This window comes from Pleurodeles waltl, chromosome 5 (assembly GCF_031143425.1).
Source record: "Pleurodeles waltl isolate 20211129_DDA chromosome 5, aPleWal1.hap1.20221129, whole genome shotgun sequence".
In the NCBI taxonomy this organism is placed as follows: Eukaryota; Metazoa; Chordata; class Amphibia; order Caudata; family Salamandridae; genus Pleurodeles; species Pleurodeles waltl.
This window is the reverse complement of record NC_090444.1, coordinates 302,856,089-302,882,291: the sequence shown is the minus strand read 5'-3', so window position 1 is coordinate 302,882,291 and position 26,203 is coordinate 302,856,089. Positions and strand designations below refer to the sequence as shown.

The 26,203-nt window shown below is 46.3% G+C and overlaps 1 protein-coding gene across 1 annotated transcript in view; it reads right to left on the bottom strand.

The window, feature by feature from the left end:
• Positions 1-26,203, bottom strand: part of GTF2A1L (general transcription factor IIA subunit 1 like) — a 986,845-nt gene that overhangs the window by 314,341 nt on the left and 646,301 nt on the right. The window contains exon 7 of the mRNA XM_069234044.1: positions 17,996-18,241. Coding sequence (XP_069090145.1) covers positions 17,996-18,241 — 246 coding nt within the window. The remainder of the gene's footprint in view (positions 1-17,995; positions 18,242-26,203) is intronic.

Below are 26,203 nucleotides of genomic sequence, written 5' to 3'. Positions count from 1 at the left end.
TTAGGTGCAAAGTTAATAAGTGTGAGGTCACCCTGGCACTGGCCAAGGTGCCCCCACATAGTTCGGGGCGCTTTCCCCGGACTTTGTGAGTGCGGGGACACCATTAAACGCATGCACTACATATAGGTCAATACCTATATGCAGCTTCACAATGGTAACTCCGAATATGGCCATGTAACATGTCTAAGATCATGGAATTGTCCCCCCATGCCAAATCTGGTATTGGGGTGCCAATCCCATGCATCCCTGGGTCTCCAGCATGGACCCCGGGTACTGCCAAACTAGCTCTCTGGGGTTTTCACTGCATCTACCGCTGCTGCCAACCCACAGACAGGCTTCTGCCCTCCTGGAGTCTGGGCTGCCCCGTCAAAGGAAGACAGAACAAAACAAATCAAATCCTGAGAGAGGGTGTTACACCCTCTCCCTTTGGAAATAGGTGTTAAGGGCTGGGGAGGAGTAGCCTCCCCCAGCCTCTGGAAATGCTTTGAAGGGCACAGATGGTGACCTCCTTGCATAAGCCAGTCTCCACTGGTTCAGGGATACCTCAGCCCCTGCTCTGGCGTGAAACTGGACAAAGGAAAGGGGAATGACCAGAGCTCCTCCAGTGTGTCCCAGACATGTGCCATCTTGAATGCAGAGGTGTGAGGGCACAATAGAGGCCTTTGAGTGGCCAGTGCCAGCAGGTGACGTCAGAGACCCCTCCTGAGAGGTGCTTACCTGACTACGTAGCCAATCCTCCTCTGAGGGCTTTTTAGGGTCTCTCTTGTGGGCTTCTCTTCAGATAACGAATGCAAGAGCTCACCAGAGTTCCTCTGCATCTCCCTCTTCGACTTCTGCCAAGGATCGACCGCTGACTGCTCCAGGACGCCTGCAAAACTGCAACAAAGTAGCAAGTTTACTACCAGCGACATTGTAGCGCCTAAACCTGGCGGCTTTCTCAACTGTTTCCTGGTGATGCATGCTCTGGGGGCTGTCTGCCTTCACCCTGCACTAGAAGCCAAGAAGAAATATCCTGTGGGTCGACTGAATCTTCTCCCTGCTAACGCAGGCACCAAACTTCTGCATCACCGGTCCTCTGGGTCCACTCTCATCATGACGAGCTTGGCTCCCTGGAACAGAGGGCCTAGATCCAAGTGACCCCGACAGTCCAGAGGTCCTTCTGTCCAAATTTGGTGGAGGTAAGTCCTTGCCTCCCCACGCCAGACAGTAATCCTGTGTACTGCGTGAACTGCAGCTGCTAGGGCTTCTGTGCACTTTTGCAAGGAATCCTTTGTGCACAGCATAGCCCAGATCCCCAGCACTCTATTCTGCATTGCTCAACTCGCTGAGTTGACCACTGACTTCGTGGGACCCTCCTTTGTAGTGTTGAGACGACCGCCATGCTCAGATTTCTTGAACCTGTGTTCAAGTACTTCAGCGAGTGCTGCCTGATTCTGCGGGGGCTCTCTGTGTTGCTGAGTTCCCCTTCTGTCTCCTCCTTCAATGGGCAACCTCCTGGTCCTTCCTGGGCCCGAGCAGCACCCATTTTCTTGAACCACGACTTTTGCAGCTAGCAAGGCTTGTTTGCGGTCTTTCTGCGTGGAAACAGCTCTGCATCCTCCAGCATGCCGTGGGACATCTTCTGTGCAAAGGAGAAGTTCCTGCCATCTTACGTTGTTGAAGAATCTTCAGCTTCTTCCACCCGGAGGCAGCCATTTTGCACCTTAATCCAGGGTTTAGTGGGTTCCTGACCCACCCCCGGACACTTTTGTGACTTTTGGACTTGGTCCCCTTCCTTTGCAGGTCCTCAGGTCCAGGAATCCGTCTTCAGTGTTTTACAGTCAGTTGTGGTCTTTGCAGAATCTCCTATCACGACTTTAGTGTGTTTCTGGGGACATAGGGTAACTTTACTCCTACTTTTCAGGGTCTTTGGGTGGGGTATCTTGGACACCCTTAGTGTTTTCTTACACTTCCAGCAGACCCTCTACACACTACACTAGGCCGGAGGTCCCTAAGTGGTTCGCATTCCACTTTTGTAGTATATGGTTTGTGTTGCCCCTAGGCCTATTGCATCCTATTGTATTCTACAGTGTTTGCACTACTTTTCTAAGTGTTTACTTACCTGATTTTGGTTTGTACGTATAGTCTGTGTATTTTACTTACCTCCTAAGGGAGTATATCCTCTGAGATATTTTTGGCACATTGTCACTAAAATAAAGTACCTTTATTTTTAGTAACTCTGAGTATTGTGATTCTTATGCTATAGTGCTATATGATATAAGTGGTATAGTAGGAGCTTTGCATGTCTCCTAGTTCAGCCTAAGCTGCTCTGCTATAGCTACCTCTATCAGCCTAAACTGTTAGAACACTACTAATCTACTAATAAGGAACAACTGGACCTGGCACAAGGTGTAAGTACCATCAGGTACCCACTATAAGCCAGGCCGGCCTCCTACACCTCTTTCTCGCCTGGCTGGCTGCCCGGGTTGGCGTGTTTTGCAGTGCCCTCCTGAACCGCGCGGAGGGTGTTGTCCACCATGGGAAAGGCGGAACAAAAGCAGCCCAAGCTCACCTTCAAGGGCAAGAAGAACAACACCCAGGCTGGTCGGGTGTCTTACGACCCACCTCAAGAGGAGGATGTTTCCTCGCCCTCTGTGAAGGCTATATTCGTGGATCTCAAACATAGCCTGGATAGCACTGACAGGAAGCTGGACCATCTGACTGAGCAGATGGACCGTTTGAAGGAGAGGGTAGATGGCCACGCCACCCGGCTTAAGCACATACAGTCTGGCACATCGGATTTAGAGGATGGCAGTCGTGAAGATGGTGAGAAGCTGCTGCAGATGGAGCGGGTGCTAGAACTTATCCGCAACAAAAACCAGGACCTCAAAGCCCATTCCTGCTGCAATAAAGTGCATATTTTAGGTTTGCCGGAGTCGACGGCTATGGGCCGCATGGTGGACTACATGGAGACTATGTTTGCATTGTTATTTCCTGGTGAGCTGTCTCAGATGCTGGTGGTGGAGCGGGCGCACTGGTCGTTTGACCCCGGCCTCCACCGGGGGCGCCAGCGCGTCCTAGTATTGTGCGCCTCTTGAACTACAGAGATAGAGACACAATACTCCACTGGCTCGTGAACGCACCCAGTGATATATAATAACATGAAACTTAACTTTTTTCTGGACTACATTCCAGGGGTGCATGCCACACGTAGGGCGTTCCTTTCAGTAAAGCTCACTTTGAGCCAGACCGTTGCCAAGTTTTCCCTCATTTTTCCTGCCAAGCTGCGAGTATTGCATAAGAGCAAACTGCACTTCTTTACTGTAGGAAAATGGCTCCCTGTTGCAGTTACCTCCCATTTTTTGCCTGATATTGATGCGGACTTGACTGAGAAGTGTGCTGGGACCCTGCTAACCAGGCCCCAGCACCAGTGTTATTTCACTTAAAATGTACCATTGTTTCCACAATTGGCACAATGTGTTGTACCACCCTTAGGGGTCCCTCACCTAACACATGCACACTGCCATTGCAGATTGTGTGTGTTGTTGGGGAGAAAAAGGCAAAGTCGACATGGCATCCCCCTCAGTGTGCCATGCACACAAAATACTGCCTGTGGCATAGGTAAGTCACCCCTCTAGCAGGCCTTACAGCCCTTAGGCAGGGCGCACTATATCACAGGTGAGGGCATAGCTGCATGAGCAATATGCCCCTACAGTGTCTAAGGGCCAGATGTACGAAAGGATTTTACCCATTCTGTGTCTATGGGAAAAAACTTTCGTACATATGGCCCTAAGTCCATTCTTAGACATTGTAAGTACAGTGTGGCCATATTAAGTATATGTCTGGGAGTTGGTCAAAAACGAACTCCAGAGCTCCATAATGGCTACACTGAATACTGGAAAGTTTGGTATCAAACTTCTCAGAATAATAAACCCACACTGTGGTGGAGAGGTCGAAAAGGATGAGGGCTGCTGTCTCGCCGCAGTCCAGTAGGGTGCCGATGTCATCCGTGACTGCTAGGAGTGCAGTTTTGGTGCTATGGATGCTTCTGAATGTGGATTGTGAGGGGTCGATAATGTGGTTGGCTTCGATGAACTTGTTGAGCTGTGTGTTAATGGTTTTTTTGATTAACTTGGCTGGAAATGGGGGCAGTGGGATTTGACTGTAGTTTTTCAGGTCTGTTGTGTTTGTGGAAGGTTTCTTTAGGAGGGGGTTTTTCTCTGCATGTTTACAGGCATCCAGGAAGGTGGCGGTTTCGATGGAGCGGTTGATGGTACGGCATAGTTCGGGAGCAATGATGGCACTGGCTTGATTAAAGATGTGGTGGGGGCCTGGGTCCGAGGGTTCCCCAGAGTGGGTGGTATTAATTAGCTTGAGAGTGCCTTCCAAGGTGAGGAGGTTCCAGTCCTCCACGATGGGTTGGTGATAAGCGTCAGTGGTGGTGCTGGTGGGTGGGTTCGGGTGGCCTTTACTTGTGAATCCTTAATAGATGTCTGCAATTTTCAGGTGGAAGAAGGTTGCAAGGCTGTCGCAGAGGTCTTGGGTGGGTGGGACGTCTGTGGTGTCCGTGTTGGGTTTTGTGAATTCCTTGACTATGGTGAAGAGTTACTTGCTGTTGTGTGCGTTGGTGTAGATTCTCTCCTGAATGGCTAATTTTTAAGTCGATTTTATGAGCCAGTTGTAGGAAAGTAGTCTCTTTTTGGCATGGTTACCCCCACTTTTTTTGGCATGGTTACCCCCACTTTTTGCCTGCTGTCGGTGTGTTTTGACTGTATTCACTGGGATCCTCCTTACCAGGACCCCAGTGACTTTGCTCTCTCCCTCTAAATGTGGTTGATTAGGACTTAGCTCACCTTACAATTGGCATACTGGTGCCCCCCCATCAGTCCGTAGTATATGGTACTTGGGTACCCAGGGCATTGGGGCACCAGGGGTTTCCCATGGGCTTCAGCCTGTATTATGCGGCCCATAGGAGCCCATGCAAAATGTGTCTGTAGGCCTGCCATTGCAGCCTACGTGAAATGTTGCATGCACCCTTTCACCACAGGTCACTCTAAGTTACCCCTATGGCAGGCCCTCCTAGCCCAGAGGGCAGGGTGCAAGTACCTGTGTGTGACAGCACCCCTGCATAAGCAGAGGTGCCCCTACGAACTCAAGCTCCATTTTCCTGGGCTTCATAAGTGTGGGGAAGCCATTTCAGCTGTGTCCAGCTACATAATGGTAACTTCTAACCTGGGCATGTTTGGTATCAAACAAGTCAGAATCATACCCCAAAACTGTTGCCACTATTGGTTGTATGATTCCATGCACTGGGGGCTCATTAGAGGATCCCCAGCATTACTCCTACCAGTCTTCTGGGGTTTTCAGGGCAGCCCATGCTGCTGCCACCCCACAGACAGGTTCCGGCCATCCTACTGCTTAGCCTGCTCAAGCAGAGGAAGGCAGAACAAAGGATTGCCTTTGGGAGAGGGCGGCAACACCTCTCCCTTTGGAAAAAAGTGTTACATGGCTTGGGAGGGGTAGCCTTTGAAGAGCACATTTGGTGCCCTCCTTGCATAAACCAGTTTGAACCAGTCCAGGGACCCCCAGTCCCTCCTCTGGCGTGAAACTGGACAATGAAAAGGGGAGTGACCATTCCCCTGTCCATCCCCATCCCCGGGGAGGTTCTCAGAGCTCCTTCCGGTGGCCACTTGATTCTGCCATCTTGAATCCCAGTTTGGCAGAGGCCCCTGGGAGCATCTGAGTGGCCAGGTCAGGCAGGTGACATCACAGCCCCCTCCTCATAGGCGGTCACCCTGCTAGGTGACCAAGCTCCCTTCCTAGGCTATTTAGGGTCTCTCTCCAGTGTGGGTCTTCAGATTTGATGTGCAAGATTCCAACAGAACTGCTCTGTATCATTTACTTCATCTTCTGGCCACCGGGACTCCAAATGGACCCTCCAGGAACCGACAATCTGCAACTCCAGCAACAACTCCACTTTGCAACAGGTTTCTCCGGCTCCTTCAAGCAACTGCAACATTTTCCTGGCTATGCATCCTCTGAGTGCGACCAGCCTTCAGCCTGCACAAGCAGCAAAAAGGAATCTCCCTTGGAGTAAAGGAGTCACTCCCCTGCATACACAGGCACCAACTGCAACAACGATCGGCTGCGTGGATCCTGCATCACAGGTAATGGTCTGGAGTGGTCCCCTTGATACTCTCTACCAGCTATCCAACTTAGGAGACCGTAAGCCCTTGCCTCTACACGCATGACAGTACCCCTGTGCATCGTGACTCTTGTAGGTACTGAGGCATGTTGGCTCTTCTTCCAAGGACTCTTCAGACTCCATGTAGCCCAGGCCTTTGGCACTCTTCCCTGCAAAGCACAGTCTCCTGCCTGCTAGTCCAGCGACGTGAGACTCCTCTCCAGGTGTGCTGAATGGGCCTCACTGTGAATCCTGTGCCTGCTGCCTGTGAGTTGCCTCTGGGGGCTGCATCCTCGACTTCCGACTCTCCTCACGGCTGAGGGTCACCTGGAACTCCCCTCCTTGGATTGAGTCCCTCTGGACATTCCTGGTCCCCAGCAGCTCTGCAACTCATGCCTTTGCCAATGCTTGTTGGTGGTTTTTCCACACCACTGACTGACTGCAACTCTTCTTCCAACGTGGGACAACGACTACATCACTCCTGGAACTCTTCTCCTGCTCCTGTGCTGCACTGCTGACTCTGTCTTCACCATCGACCTGGTCATGCAACTCCAGAAGAGTGGGTAGTGGCTCCTGCTCCAATCGGACACTACAACTCAAAATGGACTTGGTCTCCCTCATTTGCAGGTCCTCTTCTGTCAGGATCCACCTTTGGTTGGTTCCAGTCTTGGTTGGGTCTTGCACAGTCCTTTCCCAAAGTTTACCTGTGGGTTTGAGGAAAAAACAGGTAATTACCTCTTCTCTCCTGGTGGCTCGGGCACCCTGGTACTTACCTTTTGGAGTTCCTAGTTCCTCCAGCTCCCTTTCACAGATTCCACTTCCATGGGTGGGGGACTGACTTTCGCATTTCACTTACTTAGTATATGGTTTGGTCCCCACCAGGGTTTCCAATATTTTCTGTTATTTCATTGTTTTCTATTGCTTTCAATGCCAATTCCTAACTTCTAATGTGTATAAAGTAGTGTGTTTACTCACCTACTGGTGGAGTATTGCCTATACAGAATTTTAGTATTTGTGTTACCATAATTGTCGTCTGCATGCACTCTTGGATTCTAGGAGGTCGGGGGAGAACCAGCTGGGTCTCCTGTGGTGTTGACTGCCGGCGGGTTTCCTCAGGGGGGCTGGGGTGTTGGCGTAGTCAGTGATTCATTAGTGGAGGTTGTGGGCTGAGGCTTTGGCGTCCACTGTGTCTGATGGTGGTGAGCTGGGCTTTAGTGACCTTGTTCCATTTCCTGCGGTGGTGTGGTGCTATTCAACCGTCTTGAGGAAGGAGAAGAGGTCACAGATGTAGTCAGTCCAGTGGAGTTCGGAGATGTATGAGAATGAGATGTGGTTTCTGGCGGAGAAGACAGGGTCGAGAGTGTGTCCTGCTGAGTGTGTGGGGAGGTTGACCAGTTGCTTGAGTCCGAGTGTGGCGAGGTTCTCCATGAGAGTAGAGGTGTTTGGGTTGCTGTGTTTGTCGAGATGAAAGTTGAGGTTGCCAAGTAGTATGTAGTCCGTTGAGGTGAGGACATGGGGAGCGATGAAGTCGGCCACTGCTCCGCTGAAGGGTGTACACTGTACAGGGTCAAGGGGGGGCCTGTTGATAAGATTTCTGCAGAGTGTGGTGTTTGATTTGTCTGGATCTGAAAGTGAAGGTGTTCAGCGACGGGGCTCTGGACATCGATGCTGGTTGTGAGGCAGAGTGATTTTTTTGTGGAACAATGGTGAACCCTCCTCCTTGTTGGCTGATGCAGTCGGGGATGGCAGTGGGGCTGTCCAGAGTTCAGGAGGTGGTGATCCAGGTCTCCCTAAGGTGACATCGGGGCGATGGAGTTGAGGAGGTCCCAAACTTCTACTGCACGCCTGATGAGGGAGGCCAAATTGCCAAATTGGGGGGGGGGGGGGGGGGGGGGGGGGAGGGGGGGAGGGTAAGAGAACAGGTGAAGGTACAGTTACGTCAAGAAAGCAGGCCTTGGGTGTTCACAGGCAAGGTGCAGTGGCAGGGGGTTGAGCGTGCGTGGATCTGGCATCATATTGGTGGATGGAGCGGGAACTAGTTTCCGTGGCACTGGGCGCGGTCCAGGCGTCGACGGGCTTGCCTTTGGTGCACCCGCTGAGTGCAGCCGCCATTTAGAAGGGGAGAAAGATTGGATGGGTTGCTTAGCTGGGAGGGTAGGAAACACAGCACTTCTGCAGGGGCAGCAGCGGCAGGACAGGGGGGGGGGGGGGGGAGTGGAAATCAGTGAACAGGAAAAAAGGCAAAAAAAGAGTTAAAAAAACAGAAAGAAAGGCAAAAAGGCAGAAAAGGGTACAGAAAAGGGCAAAGGGCAGCCGAGAAAGAGAAAGAAGGCAGAGTGACAATATTGCTAACAGAAAAACTACAAGCAAAACTGGATTCTTTAGATAAGTCGGAATCCAGGACTACAGGATTAGAAAAGTGTTTACACATGTGAAAAATCTGTTGAGTAACTGTGTGGCATAACTTAAATGTTGAGGAAGGATTAGTAAATGTTGCTATGGGTAAAGTTATTGATTTCATTAATTTTCCAAAAAGGAATACGTTTGAATATTTAGCTGTAAACATTGATCAGATTGATGGCGTGAAGCAGATTGGTTGATGTATTGTGCGTTTTTTTCTTGTAAAGGATTCATATGCCCGGCAGCAACAGTTTCCACACTCTTTAGCATATGTTTGAAGAATTCATAAATCTCTAAGTTTCAGTGTAGATGCAACTTTTATTAATGTTGGAAGTACTATATTTAAAAAAGGTATGTCATATGTAGCATTATCCCGTGTTAGAACTTTGTTTGTTTTATTTTTGGTTGAATTTGATTATAGGAAAGTTAGTGCTGTATAAGAGAGCACGATTGGTTAAAAAGTCTTTAAGCTCCTCATTTAGGCCAATACCCTATGAGAAGCAGATAATTTGCCCGAAGCGGAAGCTTCCAAAAGAGTCGACAAATGTTTAAGAAGGAAAACAAGGAGAAGCTAAAAGGCGTTAAGAAGAAAAAAAAAGTGGAAAATGAGGGCGATATTGTAGGTTGCCAGCTGGAAAACAGATCAGGTGTCAACAGCTATGCAAATGTTGTCCTCAATGTAATATTTCATTTACGACATCTTGTAAACTGAATTCAACAAAAATCAGATAACAGATTGTGTTCTGCACTGTATCATTTACTCCAACATGTACTCAGTGATAGGACTAATACAGTCTGCCTCATTCATTCAAGACCTTGTAGATAAATGTAGTGGATCTGTAGTATTTACTCTCAACTGTCAACAAGACGCACAGGAATTTCTAATGGTCATCCTTGGAGTATTAGAAGAAGTAGTAGTAAATATCGATGAGTTATTTGGACTGAGTTACAAATGGAATCATGACACTGAAGATTGCTCTTTACACTTCTGCCACTCAAATTCTGAGTGATTTCTGTATTTAGCACTACTAAATTGCAAAACTGTGCCTTTTGACAAGTTGATTAAAACCGCAAACCAAAACATGGCCTGCCCAAATTGTAGATCAGATGTTATGACTATGTTGCATCTACGAGGATCTTAACCCCTTTAATGCGGGCGTCGGCACTACCTCCCTGATGCGGGTCACGACCAGTGGCCGACACCAGGGAGGGGGTTAATAAATCCTCGGGTGCGTCGCACCTGAGAATTTATTTTGTTTTTTTAAATACCCGGGAGACACGGAAGCTTTTCTGTATCTCCCCCCACCCCCCACCCGTCCCTTTGTGACGTCAGTGCGCCTTCCTTGTTGATTTCTGCTCCGATGGGGAAAACGGCCCCAAACAGCCTTCCCCACGTTCGCCCCTTTCTTACGAGGCCTTCTGCGATCGGGGGCCAGGAAACACCACTAGACACCAGGGATTTCACTTGGGGGGGGATCGGCCCCCCTTGGAAAACGGGACGCCCTCCCGCCCAGGTGGCATATTTAAAAAAAAAAAAAAAAAAAAGAGGACAGCTCTGACATAGGATCAGAGACTGAGACATCAGATACTGAGACAGCATCTAAGGGATAGGACAATGGCACAGACTCTGGGAGTGATTTTTCAGTCGGAGGAGTCCCTTTCGATAAGTCCTCTTCCAGTAAATTATGAGGGAGGTGATGAGGGACAGTCCTGCTGTCCCTTCGCAAGCATAGTCTGTGCAACGGGGTAATAGTGGGTTAGCCCAACCCAGAGAGCAGGTGAATGCGGCGGCAAGCAGAGAGAGAGAGAGAGAGAGTGCTCCCTTGGGAGCTCCCCAATTTAGTTCAGCCCCAAATTCCACCGCCCAAATCGTATTGTGGAGACATCAAAATTATCTATCACAAAACAAACTGGTTTTGTAAGGCAGGCACCTGTGTTTTTGATCCTGGGTTCGGCAGCCATATAGATAAACATACTAAACCCAAACATTTCTGGAAACTAGACATCCGGGGGAGTCCACAGAGGTGTGACTTGTGTGGATTCCCCAAAGTTTTCTTACCCAGAATACCCTGCAAAGCTGAAATGTTGAATAAAAACTCTATTTTTCTCGCATTTCTGTCACACAAACTACAGGAATATGCTGGGATCCACAAAATTCCTACCACCCAGTGATTCCTCACCTGTCCTGATAAAAACACTACCCCACTTGGGTGCCTATACCTAGTGCCTGCGTCAGGAATGGATCACCCCAGGGTCAACAGCTGCCTCATGTAAGGACCAACATTGACCGTTGTGTGATCTATTCCTGTCACGGGCACCAGGCCTACCCACACAAGTGAGGTACCATTTTTATCGGGAGACTTGGGGAAACGCTGGGTGGAAGGAAATTTGTGGCTCCTCTCAGATTCCAGAACTTTCTGTCACCGAAATGTGAGGAAAAAGTGTTTTTTTAAGCCACATTTTAAGGTTTGCAAAGGATTCTGGGTAACAGAACCTGGTCAGAGCCCCACAAGTCACCCCATCATGGATTCCCCTAGGTGTCTAGTTTTAAAAAATGCCAAGGTTTGCTAGGTTTCCCTAGGTGCCAGCTGAGCTAGAGGCCAAAATCCACAGCTAGGCACTTTGCAAAAAACAGGTCTGTTTTCTTTGGGAAAATGTGATGAGTCCACATTGTGTTGTGGGGCATAACCTGTTGCGGGCGCTAGGCCTACCCACACAAGGGAGGTACCATTTTTATCGGTAGACTTGGGGGAACGCTGGGAGGAAGGAAATTTGTGGCTCCTCTCAGATTCCAGAACTTTCTGTCACCGAAAGGTGTCTAGTTTTCAAAAATGCGCAGGTTTCGTAGGCTTCCCTACGTGCCGGCTGAGCTAGAGGCCAAAATCTACAGTTAGGCACTTTGCAAAAAACACGTCAGATTTCAGTGTAAAAATGTGATGTGTCCATGTTGCGTTTCCTGTCGTGAGCATTAGGCCTACCCACGCAAGTGAGGTACCATTTTTATCAGGAGACTTGGGGGAACACAGAATAGCAAAACAAGTGTTATTGCCCCTTGTTTTTCTCTACATTTTTTCCATCCAAATGTAAGACAGTGTGTAAAAAAGACATCTATTTGAGAAATGGCCTGTAATTCACATGCTAGTATGGGCACCCTGGAATTCAGAGATGTGCAAATAACCACTGCTTCTCAACACCTTATCTTATGCCCATTTTGGAAATACAAAGGTTTTCTTGATACCTTTTTTTCACTCTTTATATTTCAGCAAATGAATTGCTGTATTCCCGGTATAGAATGAAATCCCATTGCAAGGTGCACCTCATTTATTGGCTCTGGGTACCTAGGGATCTTGATGAACATACAAGCCCTATATATCCTCGCAACGAGAAGAGTCCAGCAGATGTAACGGTATATTGTTTTTAAAAATATGACATTGCAGGAAAAAGTTACAGAGTAAAACGAGGAGAAAAATTGCTGGTTTTTTCAGCTCACTTTCAACATTCTTTTTATTTCAGCTGTTATTTTCTATAGGAAAACCTTGTAAGTTCTACACAAATGACCCCTTGCTGAATTCAGAACTTTGTCTACTTTTCAAAAAAGTTTAGCTTTCCCGGATCCAGCATTGGTTTCACACCCATTCCTGTCACTAACTGGAAGGAGGCTGAAAGCAACAAAAATAGTAAACATGGGGTATGTCCCAGTAAAATGCCAAAATTGTGTTGAAAAATGTGGTTTTCTGATTCAAGTCTGCCCGTTCCTGAAAGGTGGGAAGATGGTGATTTTAGCACCAGAAACCCTTTGTTGATGCCATTTTCAGGTAAAAAAAACACAAGCCTTCTTTGGCAGCCCTTTTTTCCAATTTTGTTTTTAAAAAAACGAAATTTTCAGTGTATATAGGCTAATTTCTGGGTCTCCTCCAAGGGAAACCACAAACTCTGGGCACCATTAGAATCCCTAGGATGTTGGACAAAAAGGACGCAAAGTTGGCGTGGATAGCTTATGTGGACAAAAAAGTTATGAGGGCCTAAGCGCAAACTACCCCAAATAGCCAAAAAAGGGCTCAGCACTGAAGGGGGGTCTAGCAGCTAAGAGGTTAATGTTGCGATGCAGATCAGATCAATCTAAATTGGGAACCAAAATTACTAATTTTAAAGCTGGAAAAACATCAAGTTCTAGAAAAACCTATACTACTATAGCTATAATCCTTCACGAAGGAGTTCATATAACATCTGCATATGAGTAGCAGGTAGCTGCTTTGGCCTTCTGAGAGGTTTGAGAAAGATGCTGAAGTGGCTCCTGAGGGTGTTGAGAAGAACAATAATCCAAGTACTAATCCTTTCATGTCTCGACTACGGCAACTCTGTATCTGGGCAGTCCTCTGTCGGTTAATAAACCCCAAGTCATCCAGAACGCTGTTGCCCGGATACTGTTGGGCATCCCCAAAACGCAGCTTGTGAAGCACTGAAAACCTTGCACTGACCTCCTATAAGTTGCAGTGTACCATCCGGAGTACTCTGCATCACTCACTGAGCTAAATACAAAAGGTGTCCCACATGTTCTGCAGCAGCTGATTACATCCTATCACACTAACAGGGCTCTTAGGTCCAACAATCTTGACTTCCTTGTCGTTCTCAGAGTCAAAGGTGCAAGAGGTGGAGATCATTCTTTTACATTTTTGCTCCAAGGCTCTAGAATTTTTTACTTATTAGCCTGAGAACGGAAGGCGATTTCATGATTTTTAAGAAAGAAAATAAAAACTTACCTCTTTCCTTAAATTTTCCAACCATTTCACTCGAGATAGCTCTGTTAGCGTTGGGAAGCCCGGTGATGAGTAGCCATGCGCTTTATAAATCTGGTGAATTGAATTGACTCTGGACATTACACTGTCTATTAAAAGAGTGAAAGTGGATGGACAGGATGCAATGACAGCAACCTTATATTCAAACCAAAACTTTTTTTTTCAAACTGAGAAATTCTTATTGTTTCTTCAACCAAAATTCTAACAAGAGTTTCTGGGGAAAAGGTAATGTACAATGTTTCTTCTACGTAGATCGTCAGTGTTTCATCATTCGGCCTACCGGGGTGATGTCTTCAAAAATTCACCAAAACTGAAGAATACTTCCTTCTTCCATGAAGGCCTTAATATAACATCTGGACAATCCACTATCTAATTAAAGAGTGAAACTCGACTGATAGAATGCAATGGAATTGATGCAAAAACTGCCATTCAAATTACTAAATTGTCACCTTTTGTTTCTTCAACCAAAGTTCTAAGTTCCATTTCAGGAAAAAAAGTAATGTATGAGATTTCATCTACATGGATCATTAGCATTGTAGAAATCATTTGGCCTACTGGTGATGTCTACAGAAAGATCTCCAAAATACAAACCTCCTTTATATGTTTTAGTACTACTGTACCAGTTATCATACTAAGAGAATTGTTTTAATAACATGTTTGTGGAGATTAGTTTAGAATTTGAACGTAAAATAATTGATTATTTGTTTGTGGTGAGTGCAATGGACAGTGTCACTTAATTGTAGGGATATACTGTGCAGTTTTGGATTTTTTTTCTACAATCGATGCAAATGTTTTTTCCCCAAGTGTTCAATGATGGTTCTTTATACAAAACATTTAAGTTGTACAAGTAGAAACGCTGGGAACAGAAAAAAAGGGAGAATAAACTGACCAATGACACGATCTATTGAGGTAAAGTAATTTCCTAATTACTTCTTTCTAACTACTTCTCCAAAGTAAAAATGTAAAGGTATACACCAAGGTAGAGTTTTATAGAGTTATTGAAACATTCAGCAACACACTAATAGAAGCACTCAGACTTCCAGTCACTCACTCATACACCCTTTCAGTTACTGATATAGTCAGGAACACATCCAGTCACTTATGAACACAACTACTACTACATGCACTCACTTACCAAGACAGATATTCAAACTCACTTACTTACTAATACAAGTACAAACACACTCACTCATCTACACAGTAACTCATACAACCACTCAGTCACACATATAATGACCTACTCGTACAGCCACTCACACAGCCAGTCAGTCACTCATGCAGGCATTCACATATCCAATCACTCACTTAAACAGACACCGATCCACCCAATCACTCATACAGCCACTAACACAACCACTCAATCACCAATAAGGAAACTCTCACACCCTGTGTAGCTCATACAGACACTCTTGCCCCAAATCCATCATTCACACACACCCACTCACAAACCCAGTCACTCACTCATACAGGCACTCACAAACCCAGTCAGTCACCCATACAGCCATTCAAAACCCAGTCACCCACTTATACAGAGACTAATCCACCCCTTCACTCATCACTCAGTCATACAGCCATTCAGTCACCCATACAGGCACTCACACACTCAGTATCTCTCTCCCACAGCCGGTTATGCCTCCAGTCCCTCACACATACAGCCATTCACACACCCAGTCACTCACTCTCACAGCCATTCAGTCACCCTTACAGGCACTTACACACTCACTATTTCTCTCACACAGCCAGTCAAGCCCCCAGTCACTCACTCACACAGCCATTCACACAGCGAGTAACTCACTTATACAGTCACTCACCCACCCACGAAATCATTTAGCCACTAAGTCACTGATACAGCCACTCACATACCCACTCACACATCCAATCACTCACCCATTCAGCCACTCACATACCCAGTCGATCACCCACACAGTCACTCACATCCAGTCACTGCTGCAGCCACTCACCCACCCACTCATTTATACAGCTACTCACCCACCCAGTGAGCAACCCATACAGCCACTCTCACATCCACAACCTCACTCATACAGCTGCACATGCATGCCCAAGTCACTCTCATACACCCACTCATACAGCCAGTCACTCACTCAGCCACTCACACACCAAGTAACTCACCCTTAGTCACTCACTCACACAGCCACTCACACACCTACTCAGTCACCAGTACAGCCATTCATCCCACCCAGTCACTCACAGAATCACTCACCCACCCAGTCACTCACTCACTCATACAGCCGCTCATCCACCCACCCATTAACACAGCCACTCACTCATCCATACAGCAACTCACACAGCCAGTCACTCACTTACACAGCCACTCTTTCTAATACTTACACAGACACATACAGTTTAGCTTTTCTTAACAGTGCAAGGTGGTTCTTATTTTTCAGTACCTTTTTTTTCACCTTTTATATCATTATTATTATTTTTTTCATAAATAAAATGGCAACTGGAAAAAAACATTAACTGAAGAAACTCAATTACGGTAACAAGTTGCATGAACACAAAAAATTCTAAAGAAATGAACATTTGTGGTTATTTGCGGTCTCCAAAACTACAGCGACTGATCATTCCCTTACTGTGACCACCTTATTGCAATCTAAACAAAATTTACCTATTCTTACAGGTTCTGGGGACTACTTTGGGAGATGTCTTCACTTCGGTTGGAATTCTCTCTCCCGCAGTAACTGGTGTTGCACAAGAATTGGGTAGATCTCCTATAATTTGCTCCCTCTGCGCTTTTGCCAAGTGCTTGCTGTGGTATGTTTTCAAGTGGGACAACATACTTGTAGTCCCATGTGAGTATTTCTTAGATGTCCCCCTGGAAAGAATCTTTTCATACAATGGGCACTTCATGTGCGTGGGCACTTCATGTGCGTGGCCACTTTTTTTTCTCCTCAGGGGGTATAGTGAAAAATTCCCAGGCGATGGGTTGCCGCTTTGGTCGGGGTGTTCATCAGATGAGTTCTAATTTTCAGGGTGTGGCATGCTGTTCACTTACACCAGATGCCATTTATTTCTGAGATTGAACAACAAAAACTGGAAATGCACTAGCAGTACTTCGAAATAGAGGACAGTTACAAAGACCCTTCCAATATCTCCTCTTGAAGTGTGAAAAAGAGAACACTGGGTGGGGACTTCCTTTGAAGATTAATGCAGTGTCTTGTCCAATAACATCCCTTTGTTACGTAGTCATGTGATATTCGCGAACACCAGCATTGTTGAAATACAAGAAATAGAATTCAAAAGTGTGTACAATAAAATTACTTACAGAAATATAATTTATACATTCTATTAGTAAATTACCGGCCTCAAACATTAAATACAATATGTGTATATGTGTGTTTTACACTTTTTGAAAAACACGCCATATTTGTGTTTATCTGTGACACAGGAATATATGCAACGCAAATTTTCGTGATGAATTCCTGAGTAATAAAAAAATAGGCAAAAAAAAAGAACAGTAAGCAAAACACTAAATAAACTCCTCTATGGAAGAGTTTGTATCCTTGCACTTTTGAGCACAATATCTAATATACTGATACGATAAGATTGCAAAATGGCCAAAAGGCTATGCCTCAAATATAAATGGTATGGATCAACTTCCACCATATTTCCAAAGATGGTGAACAGCTTACAGAACTGCAATATCAAGCGTGTTTCCGGCAAATCTTTAGACTGGCATTGTCATGCATTGAAATGTGATCACATCTTTCCAAAATAAAGAAGCATTTACTAAGCATACTAACGCGTTGCACACTCCAAGGTAAAGCAAGTGTGTCACTTTTCTCCACCACACCGAACACAACTCAAATCTGTAGCTCTTTGATTATTGACACAGTCCTCTGGAGTGCATTAACTAACAGAAGAACAAAATAGTTAGGATATAGAATATAAAAAAAAAATAAAAAAAAGTTTACAGGGATATTATAGTTAGGAAATAGATTATGAAAGGTCCTAGAAGTTCATTAAAACAGGTTACAGGGACATGATAGTTAGGAAATAATAATTAAAAAACCTTAGAAATTCACTGAAAAAAAAGTAAGGTTACAAGGACGTTATAGGTAGCTGCTGAATTTTCTCACACAAAACCAAAAAAATAATGAAAAACAAGAAAATAAATGTGTTCAAGAAAAGGCTAGGCCTCAGTGGCAAAAAGGAACAAAAAAAAGAAAAGAAAAGAAAAGAAAATCTAAAAGACTACAAAAAGAGGTCCTCCTAGAAGAAAATAAAGGTTGAAGTAACACAAACATAGGTTAAGTAAAAAGCTGGTACCAAAAAACATGTTTAGAAGCAACCACCACTAACAAACCTGCTAAAGAAAGGGGGCAAACCAAGGTAAACACATTACAGAAAATTATCAGTAACTATTTGAAAAATCAGTAACTATTTGAAAGACACTACAAACACACCACCTTCTCAATCAAAAATGTGCACTCATTTTACCCTAAACTGATATTCATAACTAAAAACTAAAGGCAACAGACATATTTTTCTTTCTTAAGGAAATTCCACCAGGACATACTATTTTCAAATGAGTGGTGCCAAAACAAGAGTGTAATATATATATATATCTCTATCACAAATGATATTCAAAATGATTTAAAAGGTTGTCTTTTACCTCTTCAATTGCATCTATCTGGTTATCTTCATCATCACTGCTGTTACTTGTGGAATCGTCATTTGAAACGCTGTCTCCCTCTTCAAGAGCTTTCAAATCCTCTGTATCAATGATGCCAAGAAACTCATTCTCTTCCAAGTCCCTTACTGTTCCTATTTCCTCATCAGAAGACGTATCTCCAGCTCCATCTATTTGGATGATGTCAAATTTATTCTTATCATACGTTTTTCCTCCAACATTAGGAACCTAAAGTAGACAAAACAGATTTTTCAGAGTCATGATCACTTCTATGATGTGGGGCATGTTACCATCTATGTTAACACAAATATACAAGTATTTGCTGACAAAAAGAAATCGAGGTAAACTCTGACTTATGGTTTTGGCTGACACCCATAGGACTAATGAAACTATGGTTTCCATAACTTGCACCTCCTCCTTGATTTGTGAATGGCATCATACAACACAATTGATGCCCCCATTAGTGACGACACTGATTGCATTATTTATGGCATCACCACTTACATGTATGCTTAAACATTAACTTGAACCAGCCTGTCACGTCATAAGTGACATCATAGATAGCATAACCTATGCCCTCAAGTATATCACTGATGACATCATTGCTTGTTGCAAGACCCTGTTTTCTATTTTCTTTTTTTTAATGTAATTTTATGTCAGGACCGGAGGCGAGGATTATGCTAAAGCTTTCTTCCTTTTATTACTACCAGCAGACTTCAACATTATAAACTACTTTTCCCAAAATGCAACGACAAAAAGGACTACACAATAATTCAACCAATCACAAACAGTCCACTCCATTATTACCAGGCACCACCTGGACCTCTTCCTCTTCCTTTCCTGCTCCCAGCAATATACAAATGCTTTTCACTATTTGCATACTGTAGGAGGCTGGACTGGCTTGCAGTGGGTACCAAGGGGTACTTACACCTTGCACCAGGCCCAGGTATCCCTTATTAGTGTAGAGGGGTGTCTAGCAGCTTAGGCTGATAGAAAAGGTAGCTTGGCAGAGCAGCTTAGGCTGAACTAGGAGACGAGTGAAGCTCCTACAGTACCACTAGTGTCATATGCACAATATCATAAGAAAACACAATACACAGATATACTAAAAATAAAGGTACTTTATTTTTATGACAATATGCCAAAAGTATCTCAGTGAGTACCCTCAGTATGAGGATAGCAACTATACACAAGATATATGTACACAATACCAAAATACGCAGTAATAGCAATAGAAAACAGTGCAAACAATGTATAGTCACAAGAGAATGCAATGGGGTCACATAGGGATAGGGGCAACACAACCCATATACCCTAGAAGTGGAATGCGAACCACGAATGGACCCCCAAACCTATGTGACCTTGAAGAGGGTCGCTGGGACTGTAAGAAAACAGTGAGGGTTAGAAAAATAGCCCACCCCAAGACCCTGAAAAGTGGGTGCAAAGTGCACCTAAGTTCCCCAAAGAGCACAGAAGTCGTGATAGGGGAATTCTGAAAGGAAGACCAACACCAGCAATGCAACAACGATGGATTTCCTGACGAGAGTACCTGTGGAACAAGGAGACCAAGTCCAAAAGTCACGATCAAGTCGGGAGTGGGCAGATGCCCAGGAAATGCCAGCTGTGGGTGCAAAGAAGCTGCCACCGGATGGTAGAAGCTGTTGATTCTGCAAGAACTACAAGGGCTAGAAACTTCCCCTTTGGAGGATGGATGTCCCACGTCGTGAAGAGTCGTGCAGAGGTGTTTCCGTGTAGAAAGACTGCAAACAAGCCTTGCTAGCTGCAAGGGTCGCAGTTAGGGTTTTTGGATGCTACTGTGGCCCAGGAGGGACCAGGATGTCGCCAATTGTGTGAGGGGACAGAGGGGGCGCCCAGCAAGACAACGAGCCCTCTCAGAAGCAAGCAGCACCCGCAGAAGTGCCGGAACAGGCACTACGAAGTGGAGTGAACCCGAGCTCACCCGAAGTCACACAAGAGGGTCCCACGACGCCGGAGGACAACTCAGGAGGTCGTGCACTGCAGGTTAGAGTGCCAGGGACCTAGGCTTGGCTGTGCACAAAGGAAATCCTGGAAGAGTGCACAGGAGCCGGAGTAGCTGCAAAACACGCGGTTCAAACTTGGACTGAAAAGTCACTGGACTGTGGGAGTCACTTGGACAGAGTTGCTGAGTTCAAGGGACCTCGCTCGTCGTGCTGAGAGGAGACCCAGAGGACCGGTGATGCAGTTCTTTGGTGCCTGCGGTTGCAGGGGGAAGATTCCGTCGACCCACGGGAGATTTCTTCGGAGCTTCTAGTGCAGAGAGGAGGCAGACTACCCCCACAGCATGCACCACCAGGAAAACAGTCGAGAAGGCGGCAGGATCAGCGTTACAAGGTCGCAGTAGTCGTCTTTGCTACTTTGTTGCAGTTTTGCAGGCTTCCTGCGCGGTCAGCAGTCGATTCCTTGGCAGAAGGTGAAGAGAGAGATGCAGAGGAACTCTGATGAGCTCTTGCATTCGTTATCTAAGGAATTCCCCAAAGCAGAGACCCTAAATAGCCAGAAAAGGAGGTTTGGCTACTTAGGAGGGAGTATAGGCTAGCAACACCTGAAGGAGCCTATCAGAAGGAGTCTCTGACGTCACCTGCTGGCACTGGCCACTCAGAGCAGTCCAGTGTGCCAGCAGCACCTCTGTTTCCAAGATGGCAGAGGTCTGGAGCACACTGGAGGAGCTCTGGGCACCTCCCAGGGGAGGTGCAGGTCAGGGGAGTGGTCACTCCCCTTTCCTTTGTCCAGTTTCGCACCAGAGCAGGGCTGAGGGATCCCTGAACCGGTGCAGACTGGCTTATGCAGAGATGGGCACCATCTGTGCCCATCAAAGCATTTCCAGAGGCTGGGGGAGGCTACTCCTCCCCAGCCCTGACACCTTTTTCCAAAGGGAGAGGGTGTAACACCCTCTCTCTGAGGAAGTCCTTTGTTCTGCCTTCCTGGGCCATGCCTGGGTGGACCCCAGGAGGGCAGAAACCTGTCTGAGGGGTTGGCAGCAGCAGCAGCTGTAGTGAAACCCCGGGAAAGGTAGTTTGGCAGTACCCGGGTCTGAGCTACAGACTCGGAGGATCATGGAATTGTCTCCCCAATGCCAGAATGGCATTAGGGTGACAATTCCATGATCCTAGACATGTTACATGGCCATGTTCGGAGTTACCATTGTGACGCTATACATATGTCGTGACAATGCTGTTCTGGATCCCGGATTAGATGTATCTGAGAATATCACCGCGGGCAGGTCCACCCAAGCCACAAGCCTTAAAGGCTGGGCTGATAGCCTTGGCCTATGTGAAGTGTGGAGAACCTGGCACCCCACGGAACATCAATATACACACACATCGGCCGCACACCGGCCGCACTCTAGAATTGATTTAGTATTTATGCCGTCCTTGGACTTCTCCGGCGTCACAGGGGCAGAGATACTGCCTCGAGGGGTGTCGGATCACGCACCTGTGCAAGTCCGGTTGGGTGGAGTGGACCTCACCAGGCGCCTGATGTGGCGCCTGAATGCTTGGCTCCTGCAGGATAGCAATTATACCCTAGAAATCAGGGATCATCTTGTGCAATATTTTGAACTGAACGTGGGAACGGTCCAGTCTTCGGGTACACTATGGGCTGCCTGCAAGGCCACCCTAAGAGGACATGCTAAGTGCTTCCTACGCGCGCGCGAGCGACTTACGTGTGTCTGAGTTGGAGGCCGAAGCGTTAAAAATGGAGCGCCAACAAACGACTTTATCCGAAGCCTCCGCATTGAGGCAGCTCACCAGGGTCCGAGACGAAATCAAACACTTAGTACTAGAGTCAGCGAAACATATGTGGAGGGCATCGTCCGCCCGAATATACGGTTGGGGAGACAAAAACGGGAAGCTCCTGCATTGGTTGGGTACCCGCCCTTTAGTTAATAGAATCATTCCTGAAATTAGGGACGACTCGGGTACCCTTTCCAAAACACCCATCGAGATCGCACAGAGCTTCGCTTCCTATTATGCACGCCTGTACGCAGAACACCCTCGACCCACTATTGAAAAGGAATCCCCCCTCCTGAACGACATAACTCTCACCAGAGTTTCCCAGGCGACCAAGGCCAGGATGGACGAGGCACTTAGCCTCACAGAAGTAACCAATGCGATTGACAGCCTGGCATCGGGCAAGACCCCAGGGCCAGATGGGTTCCCAGCGGAGATGTACAGGAAATGTAGTGACATTTTGGCTCCGCACTTACTTGAGATGTATGAGGAAGCTGAGCAGAAGGGCCACTTCCCTCCTGGGATTGATCTAGCCACAATTGTAGCAATGCCCACCCTGGTACACCCTGACCAATGTGGCTTCATGCCTACTCGTAGCACTAGGCACTGCATTAGGCGATTACATCTAGCCCTAGCACACCGCAAAATCCTGTCACACACCCCTCTGGCGCTGCTCCTACTTGACTTTGAGAAAGCCTTTGATACAGTGGATTGGTCCTATCTTGAACACGTATTAAAAAAAAACGGATTTGGACCCAAGTTCCGGGGTCTGGTGGGATTACTCTACTCTAATCCAACAGCTCATGTCCAAGTAAACGGAGTAATCTCAAATGCATTCCCTATTGGCCATGGCACTCGACAGGGTTGTCCATTATCCCCCCTGCTCTTTGCACTAATAATAGAACCCCTGGTGAAATTACTACGTGAGGACCCTCTGATAGAGGGCTGGTCCTGGCCTGTTTGCCAGGAAGACCGTGTGGCATTATACGCGGACGATGTCTTACTATACATCTCTAACCCGGCCAAGCGTGGCCCCCGCATCTTAAAAATTCTAGACATCTTCTCGGAGGCCTTAGGACTCACCCTAAATCCCAATAAATCCCTGTTGGTTCCCCTCCATCATTCTAGAGACTGTATGGACTGGCAACAAAACATACCAGTGCGGAGGAATAGCTTTAAATACCTGGGGGTGCATGTCTCAACGCTCCCTGAATTAACATGGGAGCTCAACATCACACCATTAACCAGAAGAATAAAAAATTATCTCCAATGGTGGAAGGACCTCCCCCTTAACTTACTTGGAAGAATCGCACTCTATAAGATGATGGTCCTTCCCAGGCTTCTCTATCTCCTCCAAAACTTCCCACACCCTATCCCAATGAGATGGTTTAGAGAAATGGACTTGCTAGCGCGCCAGTTTCTATGAAGTGGCACCCGTCCCCGGCTGGCGCTTAAAACCTGCCAGAGAGACGTGTATGAAGGGGGTCTGGGAATGTCCAATATCCATTTCTACCACCTGGCGATGCATTTACTCGTGATCAATGACTGGATGGCGGGGGATGGACAGACCCGGCGTACCGGCTGGAACTCCAGACACTGAGTTATCCTAAGATCTTCGACGTCCTGTATGGCGGCCCGATCACACGTGGGATCCCAGGGGTGGCAGGGGTGGTACTGCAGGGATGGCGGACGGCCCAAAAGATATCAGGATGGTGGGGGCGCCTTACCCAACAGACCCCACTGTGGCACGGGACGTACTTAAGAGAGGTATCGGGTCTGGAGGGATTCCAGAAATGGGATAACATAGGTATTTCTACACTGGGTGATGTGTGGGAAGGCGCGCACATGTGTTCCTTCGAAGACCTCCAGGAAACCTTTTCACTAAATAAGACACAATTCCACAAATATCTCCAGGTTCGCCACGTCCTACTGGCGCAGATCCAGACAGGGGACAACATACCTGAAAGTAGCCCTATGGAGAAGAGGGCACTGATGGGGAATCTGGGTAGGGGAGGCGTCTCCGTGATATACCGCACACTAATCACCACCACTGCCTGTTCCCTGGAGGGACTTCGTCGGAAATGGGAGGGATGGGTGGGCCCTGTGGAAGAGGTGGACTGGATTGAGGCATTGGCAGCTTCCCACACCCTGACAATGACGTCTCGTCTCCGACTAATACAGACTTACTATCTCCATGCGGCCTACCTTACACCCTCCAAAATGCACAGGGCGGGGTTCCGATCCACAGCTGACTGTCCACGTTGTATGAGTCCAGACGCCGATTTCTTCCACATGGTATGGACATGTTCGACTATTAAAACCTATTGGGAGATGATCTCGCGGGAGATCTCAGCGGCCCTGCGAGTGGACATCGAGCTGACACCATTGACACTCCTACTGGGGGTCATGGGAGAATCGGGACTATGTAGAGCAGAACGAACCTTTCTAGGGGTGGCGTGCCTAGTGGCCAAAAGGGACATTATGACGGACTGGAAAGCCAATAAGGCACCAGCCCTGACCAAATGGAGACGGGGGTGGACTGGTGTGCTCAATGTGAAAAACTCGTATATGAGGCTAGAGGGTGCCCAAATAAGTATAACAAGATCTGGGGGAAGTGGGAGGACATAACAACTTAACCCCCTACAATGCTGACTAACACAACGAGAGGGAGAGCCCGAATATAGTCCTCCCCCCCTCTTGAGTGGGGCGAGGCACTCACGAGACACACCAACATAGAGATACATAATCTACTCGTTCAAGGTGTTGTCTGGGACATTGGAAATGACCACCGTTTGGTGCCCGTTGGCGCCTTGTTATTTGTGTGTATAACTGTTTTATTTGTTTTATTTTATTGCAAAACCAATAAAAATTATTTATAAAAAAATATATATCCTCTAGCTTCCATGCCTTGCAAATGAGAGCCCGCTCATAAAAAATGCATTGGCTATTGCAAGCAGCTGGCTCTCTATATGGTGCACTAAAATAAAGTACACCATGCACAGAGTCCAGTGGGTCCTTAACTGGTATTGCACAGGCAAAAGTAGATAGTAGTAATGCTCTATTTGTGGTAGTGTGGGTAAGTAGCTAGGTTTATCAGAGGGTAGTGCTAAGCATTTGTTGTACACATAGAGGCAATAAATGACACACACCCAAAGATTAATTTTAAGAACAATGTAGAAAAATGACAAGTCTTTTTATATATGTTTCAAACCCAAAAACTATGTAATCAGGTAAGTAGACTTTCAAACATAAATACTTTGCAGTTCAAAAATACCCGCTTCTCGGATTCAAGTTCTATAAGTTATCCTATTGAGAAAAAACAATGTTCAGCAAACACACGGTTAACAACAACTTACAAAGCCAATTTCAGGGAGGTAAGGTAAGTACTGGGCACTAATCAGAACTACACCAACAGGTCACACCAGGCGATGCTGGGGTGGCCAGGTGCAGTAAAACATTGGGTGCCCAATGGTTGCCTATGGGAGATTGACCCCGTGACAGACAGGCTGCAGGCTTACTAGCTGGCCAATTATTCTGTCAGCCTTAATAAGATGCCAATATTTTATGTTTTTATGTAAAATGGAGTATAAGAGAAATTGTAGTACCTCACAAAGCTTTGATAGAGAACGATTAACAATGACACAGAGATTTAGATCTAGGGGATATCCACATAGAATAGTGAAGAAGGCATGTCGAAAGACAGAAGAAGTTCAAAGGGCGGAATTATTGATTCCCAAAAAGAGAGGGAAAGGTATCAATACCCCGAGATTTGTGACAGTTTTCAATGCATATTCTTCAGAAGTCAAAAAGATCCTCATAAAATATTGACATCTTATTAAGGCTGACAGAATAATTGGCCAGCTAGTAAGCCGCACTCCTATGATAACCTATAAAAGAAGCAGTTCTCTAAGGGACATTCTCGTACATAGTTACACAAGGAAGAGGAAAAAAGAAACTTTTCTAGATAAACATCAAGGTTTCTACAAATGTGCCAAGTGTAAAGCATGTGGATATAGTTCAAATTGGAAGCAATATGAGTTACCCACGGGTAGGCGAGCGAACATTAAGAAATATATTAATTGTAATTCAGATTTCGCTATCTATGTAATAGAATGCCCATGTGGGTTGCAATATGTCGGCAGCACAATTTTTCCTCTGAAAAAACGCATTCTTGAGCACTGGAGAGCAATATTGAATAAGGATGCTGCTTATCCAGTAGCGCGACATTGCAATCTTAAACATGAGGGGAAAGTTGAGAAGATGAAATTTTTTGGCATTGACAGGGTCCTAGCCACTCCGAGAGGAGAGGATAGAGAAAAACAATTAAGGAGATTGGAGCCTGAATATATTATTCAGCTAAAGTGTCGTTATCCTTGGGGACTGAATAAGGACAAGGAACTTTCTGTTCATATTGGTTAGT